At 31.8% G+C, this 15478-nt stretch overlaps 1 protein-coding gene across 15 annotated transcripts in view; it reads left to right on the top strand.

Annotated features, from left to right (window-relative positions):
* Positions 1-4325: 4325 nt before the first annotated feature.
* Positions 4326-15478, top strand: part of LOC105220178 (protein anoxia up-regulated) — an 80762-nt gene continuing 69609 nt past the window's right edge. For 4 of the 15 annotated variants that reach the window (XM_054225577.1, XM_054225576.1, XM_054225575.1 and 1 more), the window contains exon 1: positions 4360-4635. In XM_054225577.1, the coding sequence (XP_054081552.1) occupies positions 4561-4635 (75 nt within the window). In that variant the 5' untranslated portion in view covers positions 4360-4560. Of the gene's footprint in view, positions 4636-12072; positions 13482-15478 lie in introns of those variants that run through there. The other 11 variants (XM_054225583.1, XM_054225584.1, XM_054225588.1 and 8 more) reach the window with 10 other exon arrangements.

The raw sequence follows: 15478 nt of genomic DNA, 5'->3' as shown, positions 1-15478 counted from the left end.
AAGTAATCGATTTCGATTGTCAATTCTAGTTTGTTTTGGTACCATTTTCGTTACACTGCCCTCCACTTAAGTCTGATCGTCCCGATTAGACATAGTTTCAGAAACAAACGCTTAGTATTTCTTCCTTTCATCTCGTCTTCTAGGACGCTGTCGTCCTCCTTAATATTCCTTTCTCCATTGCCATTAATCCTAAACCTTAAATCATTCAGTAACAAAAAAATATACTCGCAGTTGTCTACGAATCGTTCCACCATGATATCGGATCGTGGATGTGATGTAGCTTCAAATATTTTTCGGACACATAGCTTCTGCCACATCAACCAACTTATGATGCACCCGTCCGTCATCTCGACAGTCCCTTAGAATTGAGTATTTTTCCGTCCTAGTAGGTGATGGACCATCTAAGAATATGTCAAATCGCTCAAATGGGGCTCCCAGACTCTACTGCTTCATCTGACCATGACTCTTGGAACTCGACATTTTAGCTGCAATGCAATCCCTCATTGATTGACGACCACCAACTCAATAAAATTGATTCTTCAAACAAACCTGCGATGGTATACACTCTCCATGCACCTCCAGCAACATCTCTGCTCTATTTAAGGTCACCTCCATAGACTCGTCCTCCTTCAATTGTGAGGACACCCCATTTGATTCCAACTGTGTTGACAAAATCTCTCCACGTGTTTCCAAAGGTCTTGACATACGCGTCTCATTTGCTTCCAAGTGTGTTGACAAAATCTCCTCGTGCGCTCCCAACTGTGAAGATACCATATTCGCTTCCGACTTCCGCTCTTTTAACTGTGAAGAAAATTGAGCTGATATTTGCTCTGTTATTTGGGACAACTTTGTTGTTAAGCGTGTGTCCAGTTTTTCAAAAAATGATTGCTGCTTGGCTTTCATCTCTAATGACTGCGCCTGGAACTGTGACGTCATTGCAGACAAAAACATGTTCATGTTCACTATTCCCGAGGAACATGAAGTATATTCCTTTTATTCTATCTTCGTTGTTGATTCCTCCAACACCGGTTCGAAAACATATTCGGCAACGTTGATGTTTTCTTCTTCCATGGCCTCTCGCAATTGGACTTGTAACTCAGCTTTTAACCCATTCGTTGGTAAGCCTCGTTGTTCCAACTCCTTTTTAAGTTGAAGTATCTTTAATTCATTGAATTTAGCCATTATCTCCTATGGTATTTTATTTGTCAATCCCACTTCTGACACCAATTGTAACGAATTTCCAAAATCTGTCGTTTGCTCAAAAACTCTACCCTGAGTTCGATCACTGGATTGTCAAATAAAAGTCACACATTTAAATGGCTATACACTTATCTTTATTTCTATTTCCTTATAACTTAACACTTTATTACTTCTTACTTTACTTTACAACTCAAACTTATAACTTGTTTACACTTTACTCGGAAACTCTCTCTTTAGAATTGTCTGTACTCGACAACTCTCTTATCAGAACTGTGTCTTGCTGCCAGTCCGTCAGCCCTTATGTAGTCGATTGTAAGCGCTACATTGCCACTCGAAAATTCTGGCAACTACGAATGTCGACCTCTAGATACATCTGGCAAGTAATCGATGTCGATTGCCAATTCTAGTTTGTTCTGGTACCATTTTCGTAACAATACCCTTGAAAGTAAGCAAACCCAACTATACAGTTTTTGTTTTCAGGGTGGGCTTAGAAATTGATTTTTCCTGGTTACTCTTCCATGGTATTCATATTTATGCAAAGTATTGCGAACGGTCTTTAACCATACATTCTTTGGTAAGGATATCTTTAGATCTTTTGCTTTTCTAAAAGGATATTGGCTAATTTCTCGTAACATTTAATGTAGTATCTTGTCCTTCTCGGTTCTCGTTTTCTAGTTTCCACACATCACGGAATCTCTTAATAATGTTATATGTACTATATATGGACGATTTACTTATTTTGTTCTAATTCAGCGATTTCTCGGACAGTTTTGCCTTCCAAATGCAATTTCACTAATCGTTGTCTCGATTCAGCCGTAGTTTGCTATCCGTTTGGAGCCTTTTAATATATATATCTTTTTTATTATTTTGCTGCAAATGCTTGTTACAACTGATATTGACAGACAATATTCAATTAAGAGAGAAAACAAGCAAAATAATGCTACCGTATATGGGCGTCCGATTTTAGCTATGTATCTGCATTACCGACCTTCTCAAAGTGGCAAAGATGTTTGTTTCGGCTGCAAAATTGCTGTCGTCACACTAATTTATTTGATAAATACAAAAAAATCTATGTCAATTAGACTTCACTAATGATTCACTTACATAAATCAAATTGTGTGAACTTTTTCACTTTATTAAGACCACAGGGTGGTTCAAAGATGACTCTATAGTGTGAGGGATCACAGTCCCAGTGATGTCACAATGGAGGCCCATGGTGCGACATAACCTAACCTACATAAATATTTGTACATATGTAGTATGTATATTTTCATAATGCTTATCACATTGTGGTGAGAGCAAAATTTAAATTTTTTATTAGTTATCATTCCGCTAAAATACGTGCAAATGTATTTGAATTTGTTTACAAATTTATAATATGTACATATTTATATTTGTCACTACTTTCATTGCAAATTCTTTACGTATAATAGTCTTTATTAGCCCCAGACTATTTTTATACTCTCGCAATATGTTGCACATAGAGTATAATAGTTTTGTTCACGTAACGGTTGTGTGAAGCACCTCAGATATAGGTATTAGATATATATTAATACCGATTAATACCGAAGTGATCAGGGTGACGAGTAGATTTGAAATCCGGATGTCTGTCTGTCCATGTCCGTGCAACCCTTATGATATGTACAAGCGGGAAAGGCACACAAACTCTACAAGTCGCTCATTATTCCCATCCTGATGTATGGTGCTGAAGCGTGGATGATTACAACATCCGAGAGAAAGGTCCTCTGAACATTGGCAATGGCGAATACCGCAGACGATGGAACGATGAGCTGTACGATTTATACGAAGACATTGAAATAGCTCAACGAATAAAAACACAGCGGCTACGCTAGCTAGGTCATGTTGTACGAATGGATGAAAACACTCCAGCTCTGAAAGTGTTCGATGCAGTACCCGGTGGAGGAAGCCGCGGAAGAGGACAACCTCACTCCGTTGGAAAGACCAAGTGGAAAATGACCTGGCATCACTTGGTGTTTCCGGTTGGCGCCGAAAAGTAAAAAGTAGGAATGAGTGGCGCGCTCTGGAGTTTTCGGCTATAATCGCTTAAAGCGGTTTCTACGCCAAATATATATATATAGTATATTCCGTTTCACACTCGTCCGAGGATTCCGTTGTATCAGCGCAATTATTTGCATATTTTATAAAACAATAAAAACATAGTTTTTCTTTTAGCCACAGCATCTTTAAAATAATAAATTTGAATCTCGGGTCTAAAGTAGTAGTTACAACAAAATGAATTCCAATGTGTCAAAGCGTTTCCAAATAGAGAGTTCGGGTTAAAGTGTAAAGATGTGAAGTAAAATATTAATATAAAGTTGAAAGTGACATTCCAAACATGGATGCTTTTTGATGAGAATTTCGATACATCATTTGCATCCCTATTTGCAACAAGCTGCGAAAAAATATATAAATACTACACTACAGTAAATACTCCATCCATCCTTCTTAACCTTCATTTACGATGTTCATATACTATATTTTAACAAAAGCATATTTATTTTCAAAACAAATCAATATGTATAGTCGAAAATATATAGTAGATGTCAGCGTAAAACAAAACACAAATTAATTTTACCAATATTATGTTGCTACCACAGTCTTTCAATTTATACAGCTATAGTAGTTAGAAAAAATGTGCATATAATAGTTTTATACTATATAAATACTTACAATATTTAATTATTTTTCTTTGGAAAACTTTTGAATTTGTTTGAGAAGCTATTGAACTGAGTAAAAACGAGTTGACCTTTTTAAATAATTAAGTATAAATTCTATATTTTGTCAAAGAGACCTTGGTGCCTCCGCATTCGGCTTTATTACATATGCAATACATACATTGTGTACATATGTGTATATCTTCTTATATATGCACTTACATATATATGTACATATATTATGTTTTTATTGGCATATATATGTATTCTGAATATGAATATATATATTTATGTATTAACGTACGTCAGCAATGTAGTCTGTGATGTACTACCCTTATACATACATACATATGTTTGTATACTATATGGAAAAACACTATACAACAGTAGACTAATACTCGTGATGAAATGTCTAGGTGATGGTGTTTCCAAAAATAATTTAGCACTGAGAGTGCGATATCGTGACTGAATTTTTGCAGTAAAAATTTTCTTTAAAAATATTGAAATTCATGCACATTAAATATTGTTGAAATCAGAACAACTCGAGCGGGCGCCAAGTGAACACTCACGACATCGAGACGAAACGAAAGAAAATTAAATCTCTGGAAATATAATTGTTTTAGTGGAAACATTAATATATTTTATAAATTAATTAAAACATTAAATAAATTTCTAACGAACAAAAATGGTTTTCGAAAGTGGATTTACTACCCGCAGGACCTATACTAGCAGGCCTGTCGTTAGCTCGTATGCCGTATCGGTAAGCTTTCTCAAATTAATTAATATTATTAATACTAAAATTGTGAAGGTAAACAGCTTCTAATCCATACATGCTTTCAAATTGTCAGTTTAAATGTAATGTGGTGCAAATCGATCAAATTATGTGAGTTCAAATATGTGTGCAAATCCATTACAAAAAAGTATTTGAATAAAACATGGTAACATATGCAAAGCCACACAACATTAGTACATACATATCTGATATGATAACTGTTTGTCAGTAATTAAAATATGTTTCCGCGATTTGCAAATATTTGGAGGCACATTTTTATTTCGTCATCGATATAAAAACTTTAATAATAATCTCCTTACTGAATTTTTAAAAGATCAACTAATAAAAAATTCCTATCCAAAAAGTAACAAAAAATGTTAACAAGTTATGATTGCAAAAGTTTTTAAAAATATTGAAACCAAATGTATACATTTGCTTTGTTTGCCAATGATGAAGAACGAGAGAAGAATTGAAACACGTTTGAAATAACAGTATCTTACTCAAATTTCGTAAATTGCATTAATATGTGATTTAAATTAAAGGGTGATTTATGAATATCGCATCAATTTATTTTATTTCATTATTTATTTTTTTACTTCGGTGTATTGTAAGAATTATTTGTAATTATAGTAAATATAAATAATATATAAATGTGATTTCTGAATTAGGACATCATTACTTTCGAAAGCTTCCATATCGTATATTACAATCGCGAGTTAATATGAGTACTTATACATAATTATATATGGCAATACATAATTACAGGACTTCAAACCTTGCATTTTCTAAAAATTATAATATATATATATAAGTTTAATGAATTATAGGTAAAATAAATCAAATACAAATTTGAATGTTATAATTAATTAATTTAATGCTTAGGATAGAGTTTTACAAGTAGGTTCACACCCAATAGATTTTCCCAAGCATCTGCTTTACGCTTGATTATTGCATTGACTTACATACATATGTATGTATTTGAGCATTTGTGATTTTACATATATACACGATTTGGTAAGCTTTAACTGTATTATAATAATGATAACCCGAATATAATGTATGACGACGCAGAAGAAGCTTAATTTAAACTTATGTAAGAATGTATGTATATAGCTATTGTACATATACATATATATTTGCTTTTAGTTGTTATATATATTTAAGCTGATATGTACTTTAATTTACATTGAATTATTTATATACATATTCCCTGCATGCTTATGTACGCATACGAATATTTATCAATCAGTTCAATATGTAATTACTTAGTAATCCACATTTATTTCAAACAATATATGTACGTTGAGTTTCACTTTTTAATATTTACTAAATGCTTAGGTATGTATTATATATAGTGTGTACATATCACATCTATAATTTTTAAAAAAACAAAATTAATTTTGTTGTGGTGAGTCACCAGAAAAAAGTCTTTAAAATTGCATACCTGCAAAAATATTTTTCTGGATGCCCAGTTTCTACCGATTAACAAAATATGTGCGCGCGCATATAAATTTACAATTTAAAAATATCTTACAAATTCCATAGAAATATAAACAAACAGCTTCACTATTTCTTACTCATACGACGTAAATATTCAATATCATGCATACATATTTACACATGTCGATTCGTATGTATGTCTGACGCGAGTACATATATTTTTGTACTGTTTATTTTCAAAGAAACAAAATACGTATATATATACGTATACAAAAATGTTTATAACGTCTTTGTTTCTTATATGTGGTTGTAGTGTAACCACAACGAATAATAATATTGATATAATACAATGTAGACTCTACATACTACATATGTATATCTGTAGCCACAAACAAGTTCATGAATCTACTTCTACCAATTTCTTATTTAGTTAAATTTTATATAAATTTACAATAAAATGATATTATCTTAATCCAAACAACAATAATATTTCCAAAAGTAATATACACATTTTTAAAACACCATTGCAGAGAAACCTGTTAAACATATTGATCTTGTTTTATTATGCGTTAGTTTCTTAATTTAAACCTTCATATCCTTCGGAAAAAGTTGCTCTGACTCATTTCAAACTTAAACTGAAAATATAAAATCCAGAGATTTATATTTATTTATAACTCATTTAAATAACAGTCTACTTCTTCAAATAAAAATAATAAGTTGTAATCCAACTTTTGTAAGACATGCTGGGGCAACAACAAATGTATGTTCAAAACTTTACACATTTTATCTGGTTATTATAATGCCGTACTTAAGGTTAAGCACCTAATTTTCCTAATTCCATTTGTAGCATAGTTATATTTTATTTGAAACTAAATTTACGAAATCACTAAAAAATATTGTTTGTTTGTTAGCAAATGGAATGTAAACTTTTATAACTTATCAATTATTCAATATATTCGTAATAATAGTACTTACTTTTTCTGATACAATGTTAATGCGACTCGACAGGATACATTCGTTCGAAGATTTATTATTAACTAATATCCTTAAATAATGGGTTAAGCCTCAAGTATTTTTGGAATATATGGTTTTATTAATTACTTATCTCCGTCTATATATATCTGTAGCCACAACATTTCTACACCACTTCAATAGTGTGAAATTTCGAGGTTTTTAAAATCCACTTGTTTTCATCATGACCTAATTAAATAGAATTAAATATTTTTCAAGCGGTATACTTTTTGAATCTGGAAGAGGAAACTGTAGCTGGCGGTGGTTAGGGTGGGCAACTAGACCGAAATTCCTTCATTTTATCGGTTTATCACAAGTTGAATGCTACGAAGCTTTTTTGGCGCACCCATTGCCCGGAGAACTTTCTACTGATAAATTTCCTTAATGTCGTTTATGTTAATGTTTTATAATAAAAACGTGGAAAACTACATTTACTTTCAATAAAGTTCTTAATTGTTTTTTTGCATATTCATGAACAATTTGTGATTCTGATGTACATATGTGATAGATATTACTTACTATTATACTCGGAACGTTATCCAATAATTACTAAATCAGCAGAGTATATACACTGGTTTATTTTATATTCAAAATGCTAGAAATTTTAACCTCCAAGCGTTGGAGACAGAGATAAATTTGGAGAGCTGGCAACCAAACAAACCATTCCAGATGATCAGGCATGGGCAAAGTCGTAGCATGTGCTAAAAAAGCGTAAAGCTCCAGTTATCCATGCTTGACTTGACCTAGCCAGACTTGAGAACTGTCACATAAAAGATCTGTTGAATGGGCCTTGCATGTATTTTATTACCGAACGCCTGAAATGCCTGAATGTTTTCGGTTAAAATTAAATATGTTAAAATTCTAATCTTTAATATTTATAAATCTTCAACTATAGAAAAAAGTTAAGATAATTCAGATGAAAATACTCTTTTCACAACAATTATATGTACGATATGAGGGTAATTTTTGAAACAGAAACTTAACTATTGCAAATCTCTGCAAGAATTTGTGGTGATCTGCTCAGAAAAAACTATTTATTTATGTAATAAAAAATTGTTAACAAATGTTCAACTACAATTTGAATAAATTATTTATTCACCTAGCATTTACAAGCTTTGCTGGCTCCAATTTATTACATCTTCTAAGAATTCTAAATCTCGAAAAACTGAACTACGCGTGCAAGTTTCTTTAATGCTGTTATGCTCAAAGCTATATTCATATATTTATTAAAGAGCTTTCTTTCAAAACAGAAAATCTTCACGTGTTCACAGATTTCCTAATAGTGAAGATTTTTTTGTATACTAGTTTTAAAATCTTCAATCTTGGTGATATTTTAATTTAAAAAACTGAATTTTAAATATAAATCTCCACATCTGGCAACTCTACCCAGACACTACAATAATAACAGCTGAGATTGAAGTTGTGTGAAGTATAACTGCATCTAAGTTTTCCAAGCCAAATTTTTCTAAGCTGAGTTGAGTCAAGCATGGATAACTGGAGCTTAAGTGATCGTATACGTACACACACCGATTGTCACTAATACGCACAAGCGAAGAGCGTAAAACGAGCTTATACAATGGGACAATACGATCAACAGTAGTTTCTGGAGGTGGGTTTTTGGAGTTTCTCTACTTCTCTATACAATGGTATTTGACTGAGCAGGTTGATGCGGACGGAGTTATATATTTTACGTATGAAATAAAAACAATTATTTCATTGTAAAATAGTATAAATTGCCTTTTTTGATTCTTACAATGCCCAAATTTACTATAATTTCTACTAAATTTAAAATATTGTTAATTTTAACATATGTACATTAGCACGTGCACATATTGGTATTGTATTGGCATAGACCTACTCGCACAACCTCTGCAAGCAGTCTGAATATATTTGATAGCTGAGATTTAAACATAATCTCATTATGTGATCAAGAATGATAGAAGACAAGATTACGCCATTCGTTTACAGTTAACATAACAATCAATCAACAATTGTTTTGTACTACCGTGCAATTTGGCAGTTTTTCTTTCGTTTTTTGTTTTGCTCGCGTGTTTGGGGGTCTTGAGTGCGTCACTAAACAGAAAATTTAAATCCTAAAGAGCCAACTGTAAACGAATGGCGTAATCTTGTCTTCTATCATTTTTGGGTAAAGCCTATAAGCATAAACGGCAAATACTCTACCCGAGGTGAATTCTGAATGGAATTAATCCGGGCTGCCATGCACATTTTTTTAATTTTGAAATATTTTCAATTCACTACACTAATACACTTTATATATCTTTGATTCAAGTTCTTCACATTTACTTTTATTTAGCTGAAGCATAAACTTACATTTTATAGTACACTTATTTTATATACATATCTTCGATTCAAGTTCTTCACATTGACATGTATTTAGCAGAAATATTTAATTAAGGAACCATTATTATAAATTTTGACACAATTTTTGGTAAATTATTAAATTTTTAGCGAAAAATTAGCAATACGGGAACCCTGTCAAATTGTCAAAACAATATACACCGGCACAAAAATCAGCTGATTTGACGTGCAACTTAACTCTAAATACGTTTATGCATCCGAGTCTACATACGTAAAGAAAATGTGTATATTCTATCCGAGTAGATCATTTAACTCGTGGTGAAAAAGTGTTTATTCATGTGAGTTGAACTTACTGCCTTCCCTAAATAAAAGCGTTGGCGGATCGTTTTTTACCGTTCAGCGTTAACGTCAATGCGACATCCCTAAATAAAAGCGGCAACGTCAAATATCAAAATGTTTAATTGAATTGTTGTTGTGAAATTTTAATGTACAGAGAAACTTCGTTTTTCGCAGCCATCTTTACTTCTTAATGCGCTGTCAAAATATAAATTTTCAACCGCTCAGCGTCGCCGTCGCGTTATTTAGGTATGCGCCATACAAATAGTATGGACATGAGAATTTCTTTGACAGTCATTTGCCGCTGCCGCTTTTATTTAAGGAAGGCAGTTACCCATGTATAATATAATCGAATAGAAATGAAGCATAAACGTAGCAATACTCGTAATAGTGTTTTTTGGAACAAATATATTTAAGTAATAGTAACACATGCCTTTTTTGTTAACAATACCTAATACATACATTATAATTGTATTGTACGACGTTTCGATAGATTTTATGAAACAATTAAAAAAACAACCCGGCTCAGAAAATCAGCAAAGTATAAGAACTCCAACTTCAGAATAGCCTCCATATTTTCAACAATACCTCTGGGACGGTAACCTTTTTCAACTCTGTTCACAATTATTTTACCGTTTATACATTTGTACAAATTACATAATTTCTTAATTGATTATACAAAATAATACTAATTAATCTTAATATAAATAGTATTTTGCATACTTTTAAACTAACATCTCCAATAACTTTCTGTTTAATGGATATCCACTTAGTCTTGATATTTCAAGAAAAAAGGGTAATTGTGTTGACAACTTAGGGGAAAGTTGTTAACCACGGCTGGCCGGGATATGTCCTGATCTGTGTCTGTGGTGTAACATTTGACTTTTGACGAAATTTCCAATGCAATACTACAAAAATTAGGTTTTGTAGGGTTAGAAATTTAATAATAAACTCCGAATATTTCGTTCTACAATGGAACTTCTCTAACTCGAATCACCACAATCCACAAAAAAACTTCTAGTTTGAGTGACTTCAAATTTTCATTAAAACATAACAATTTTCAAAATATTGGAAAATATAGATTTATACACAGTTTTATTTATTTACTTCACATAAATTTGTATTTGTTTTGTTGTAGTTTGCTATTGTTTGGCACGTCTATATCCCATGCCTTTGTTACATGATTTTTGTATTATGTCCTGGTCGAAAAGTTCAATTTATGGAAGGAATTTTTTATGAAATTTGACTTCTATTGCCAATTCAAGAGTTCAAGTAATTGAAAACTTCGAGTTAAAAAAATTTGAGTTATAGAATGAAATTTGTATGAAATTTGATTTCTAAACGCTATTGCCAATTCAAAAGTTCGACTTATGTAGATCTTCGAGTAATAGAAGTTCGAGTTGTGGAAAATCCACTGTAGTTATCAAGGGAGATAAGTTTGAGATAGCCTTCACCTTTCAAGACTTTTAGTAGAATGCCGCACCAGACTATAACAATCTTATGAATAAATCTACAGAATTTTGTTTATTAAATTTACTTTATCCTTCTTGAAAATATAATTGATTCAAGTATAATTATTTGATTAACAATGCACGTACAATATGCAATAAATAAAAGATGGAAGGAATAGTTAAATCGGGTCAAAAGTTCGCTCTTATTTTTAAATTAATCCGCTTTATTACACAAAACGTCCATTTCATTTTAATAACTTTTCTCCCAATGTCGTTAAAACCATTGTTGATTATTGGATCTCATTGAGTTTAAAAAGATATTGTTCGACTTCGATCATATTTTAATAATTGTAATTAAAGATAACTAATTAAAATTAAAAATCTATTGATTATTAAAAATGTCATTATGTGTTGAAGAATTATACCTATGTGGAATGAATTTGAATTTAATAATTCCAATTTCATACTTATCATAACTTTCATTTGCAATATATACATAGTAAGAGTATTGAAGGAAAAACATTTGTTTATTTTTGCATTAATGCGTGTACATACTAAGAGCTTTGCAAAGACAAGCGCTATCATATCTGCCAAGAAATGACTGATGCAGTAACTTTATACTTATACCTATAGGAACTAAGATTCACATAACATAATTGAATTTCTTAATTATATGGTATGATCAGGTTCTGAAACTGGACATGTAAATAAGATTTCATTATATATAGTACCATTAACAGCAATCTACATGCACTGTGATTTTTCCGAAGCCTGCCCTTTAGCTTTATTACTTTTATATACTACTTGCAAATCAAGCATTTATTTTGTTTCGCTTTTGACTATGAAATTCATTATGTGGGCATTGCAGAGCAAAACGCCAATTGACTGGGAGAAATGCCCATATGTTCCACGACCCTCTCTCGTTGCGGACCCCGTTACGGCTTTTGGGAGCTATCGCCCCGAACGCGAACAACGAAAAAGCTCTATACTTAACCCGATTAACCGTGCTGCCATAAAGCCAAATTATCGTATATTAAATGAGCCTATTAAGCCTTACGTGCCGGCCAGAGATCAAAATAGAGAGCGTATTTTAAATATGGTCCGCCAACATATTGACACCGTCGAAGCTGGAGGAAATACAGCAGCTCGGACATCCCGTGACAGTCTTGACACAGTGCTGCCACGTTTACATCGCGCCGCTTCAGAAAGCTTGCCTGTACGGCGAGAAACTTACCGAAATGAACGTTCTGGTGCTACAGTCACGAAATATTACTATTAAATTAAAATGAAGGAAATACATTATATTAGATTTAGAAATGAATTTATCAAAGGGTACTTGGTTACGAAAATTCACTTTTTGACATTTTATAGTAGTACAATCGGAGAATACACACAAATATAGAAATGTTTGTCCTTAGAGGCTTAAATAAATGAAATTGTTTTTAACTAAATATCTATGGTTCTACTTTCATAAAGTAATCTAATAATCAAACTTAGGTGAAACAATTTTAATATTAAAGATGGGGTATTAAAAATATGAAATAGCTGAAAGACTATATAACTTTACTCATTTAGAAATTCAAACATGTTTCAATTTTCTTTCTTAATTTATATAATTTTAAAATCACAGCTATGGTCTTAGCTATAACAGCGTCGATTGAAATATTAATAACAATTTCAATTAAACTTTGTTTCAATAAAATAATACATATGTATATTTTAATAATAGTTTCCACACACATACATATATTTGTATTCGTATTTAACTAATTTGTTCGTAAGTGAAAATAGTTTAAAAAGGAATAGTACATTTAATTTGTTTAAATTCTGCCACCCACATTCGCAGACTCCACGATTGGACTTGTGTACTGAAAGGCCAGGTACCCACCGTCAGAGAGGTTCTAGCGACTATTCATACTCTTACAAGTCGAATGTCGAAAAGAGCTCGTACGACTCTAGCAATCCTTATGCAAGACCTGAGCGCTCTTCGTACTCGTCGACTGTGGAGTCATCGTCTCGTTCTGGTCCAGGAGGATCCTACAATTATAGCACCGAAAAAACCAGCACCACCGGAGCTGGACCAGGTGGCTATAGCTATTCATCAACAACTTCTGGCAATCTTCCAGGGGGCACCAGATATCGTCATTTCTCATATCATGTCTAAATGGAATTCGGTTTTGAAATATTAAGTATTGATACAAATTAAACTTACCCCTTCATTGTAATTTCTGACTAATATACTATATTTACAACACTAATTCATAAAGTTATCGAAAACACATTCATAAAAAATATAATTTAATCGAATATGATAAATTCAATCAAGTGTATATCAACTTTATATATATATGTATATATATTTACATAGATACATATTTACTTACTTACATGTACCTCGTAATAATTATTTATTTAATAACAGCACCAAATCTCAAATAAAAAAAAGAACAAACTATTAAATGTATACATAACACTTACTACAATAAAAATTGTTTAATTAAAATACCGTATGTATATGTATTTGTGATATCTTTCAAACAAAAATAAACTCAAACAAATTTCATTAACTAAAAATGTCAATTTTCTTTACTTTTAAGTGGGATGTCAAAATCACTACATCATCATAAAAGTAGTAGGATAATAATGCGATATTCATGAATCAACCGGGTTACGAGTATAAATATAATATTTGAAATTTTCAACTATACAATATATCTGAATATTTACTATAAAATATAATTCTATCCCACAAAATAAATAACATTTTTTTTTCAAAACATTGGCATATAAGTAGGCTGAATTATATTTGTATTGATATATCAATACATATCATGAAAGGTCAAGTTGGTTAATGTAACAAATACCCACAATCCACACAAAATACAAAAAGTCTAAGTAGTATAAAGAGCTGACTATTACGACTGTAAAATATTTCTGAGATCAAATTGAGGAGAAATTCAGAGAGAAGTCAATGAGACTAAAAGTAATTTATATTATATAGATAGCAGTACCACAAGCAGACACCAATGAACAGGCATGGGCAAAGTCTTAGCAGGTGCTAAAAGAGCGTAAGTGATCGTATACGTCAGTGGTCGGCAAACTTATACAATCAAAAAATTTATTTTGTGAGAGTGTATGCGTGTTGAGAGCTACTCAACTGACCAAGTGTTATGTTCTACTGGTCCCGAACTTTCTAAGAACTAGTGAAATTAGGACCAATACTGGTATCCTAACAATCGTTTTTATAGTGTGCGTTAGTTTTACACATACAATCAATTGTTAATACTGCTTAGAAATGTGTATGAACATTTTTGCAAAAAAAAAAAATCGGTAGTACAACTTCGAATTAACAACACAATTATTAATTATTATTAACATTTTAAATGGCGAATGAAGTTGGAAAATTAATAGTTGTGTTTTTATGAACTGACTTGCAAAAATAATAAAAGAAATTCATAATCAAAATAGAAATAAAATAATATATAACAAGTAAGGAAGTGCTAAGTTCGGGTGTAACCGAACATTTTATACTCTTGCAATTTATTTATTTAACTTAATTTATATTATATAATACACAATTTGACCCACATATTCGTCATATATATTGTATAAAGTCCATTGATTTTTAGAATGGGGCAAAACATAGTATTGTATAGTATAGTGTGACAAAACATAGTATTTGTGCAAAGTTCTGGACCGATATCTTCACTAGTGCTTACTTTATATATTGTAATGTAAACGATTCAGATCGTCTTCAATGTTCTGGTATATAGGAAGTAGGCGTGGTTGTGAAGCCATAAGGCCTCCTATTTTCACAACATTTCATTGGGATGTAAGGAAACTATTACAAACCAAGTTTCATTGAAATCGGTCGAGTAGTTCCTGAGATATGGTTTTTGACCCATAAGTGAGCGACGCCTCGCCCATTTTCCATTTTGTAAAAAAATCTGAGTGCAGCTTTCATCTGCCATTTCTTATGTGAAATTTAGTGTTTCTGACGTTTTTCGTTAGTGAGTTAACCCACTTTTAGTAATTTTCAACCTAACTTTTGTATGGGAGGTGGGCGTGGTTATGATCCGATTTCTTTCATTTTTGCTATCTGCAGAAAGTTTGGTTTATATAGCTCTATTGGTTTACGAGATATGTACAAAAAACTTAGTAAGGGACGGGCCACGCCCACTTCCCAAAAAAAATTACATCCAAATATGCCCCTTCATAGTGCGATCCTTCATACCAAATATTATTTCCATAGCTTTATTTAGGGATAGTTATGG

Source organism: Zeugodacus cucurbitae, chromosome 2 (genome assembly GCF_028554725.1).
Source record: "Zeugodacus cucurbitae isolate PBARC_wt_2022May chromosome 2, idZeuCucr1.2, whole genome shotgun sequence".
Lineage (NCBI taxonomy): Eukaryota > Metazoa > Arthropoda > Insecta > Diptera > Tephritidae > Zeugodacus > Zeugodacus cucurbitae.
Note: the sequence above shows the minus strand (reverse complement) of the source record. Positions and strands in the feature narration are given on the sequence as shown.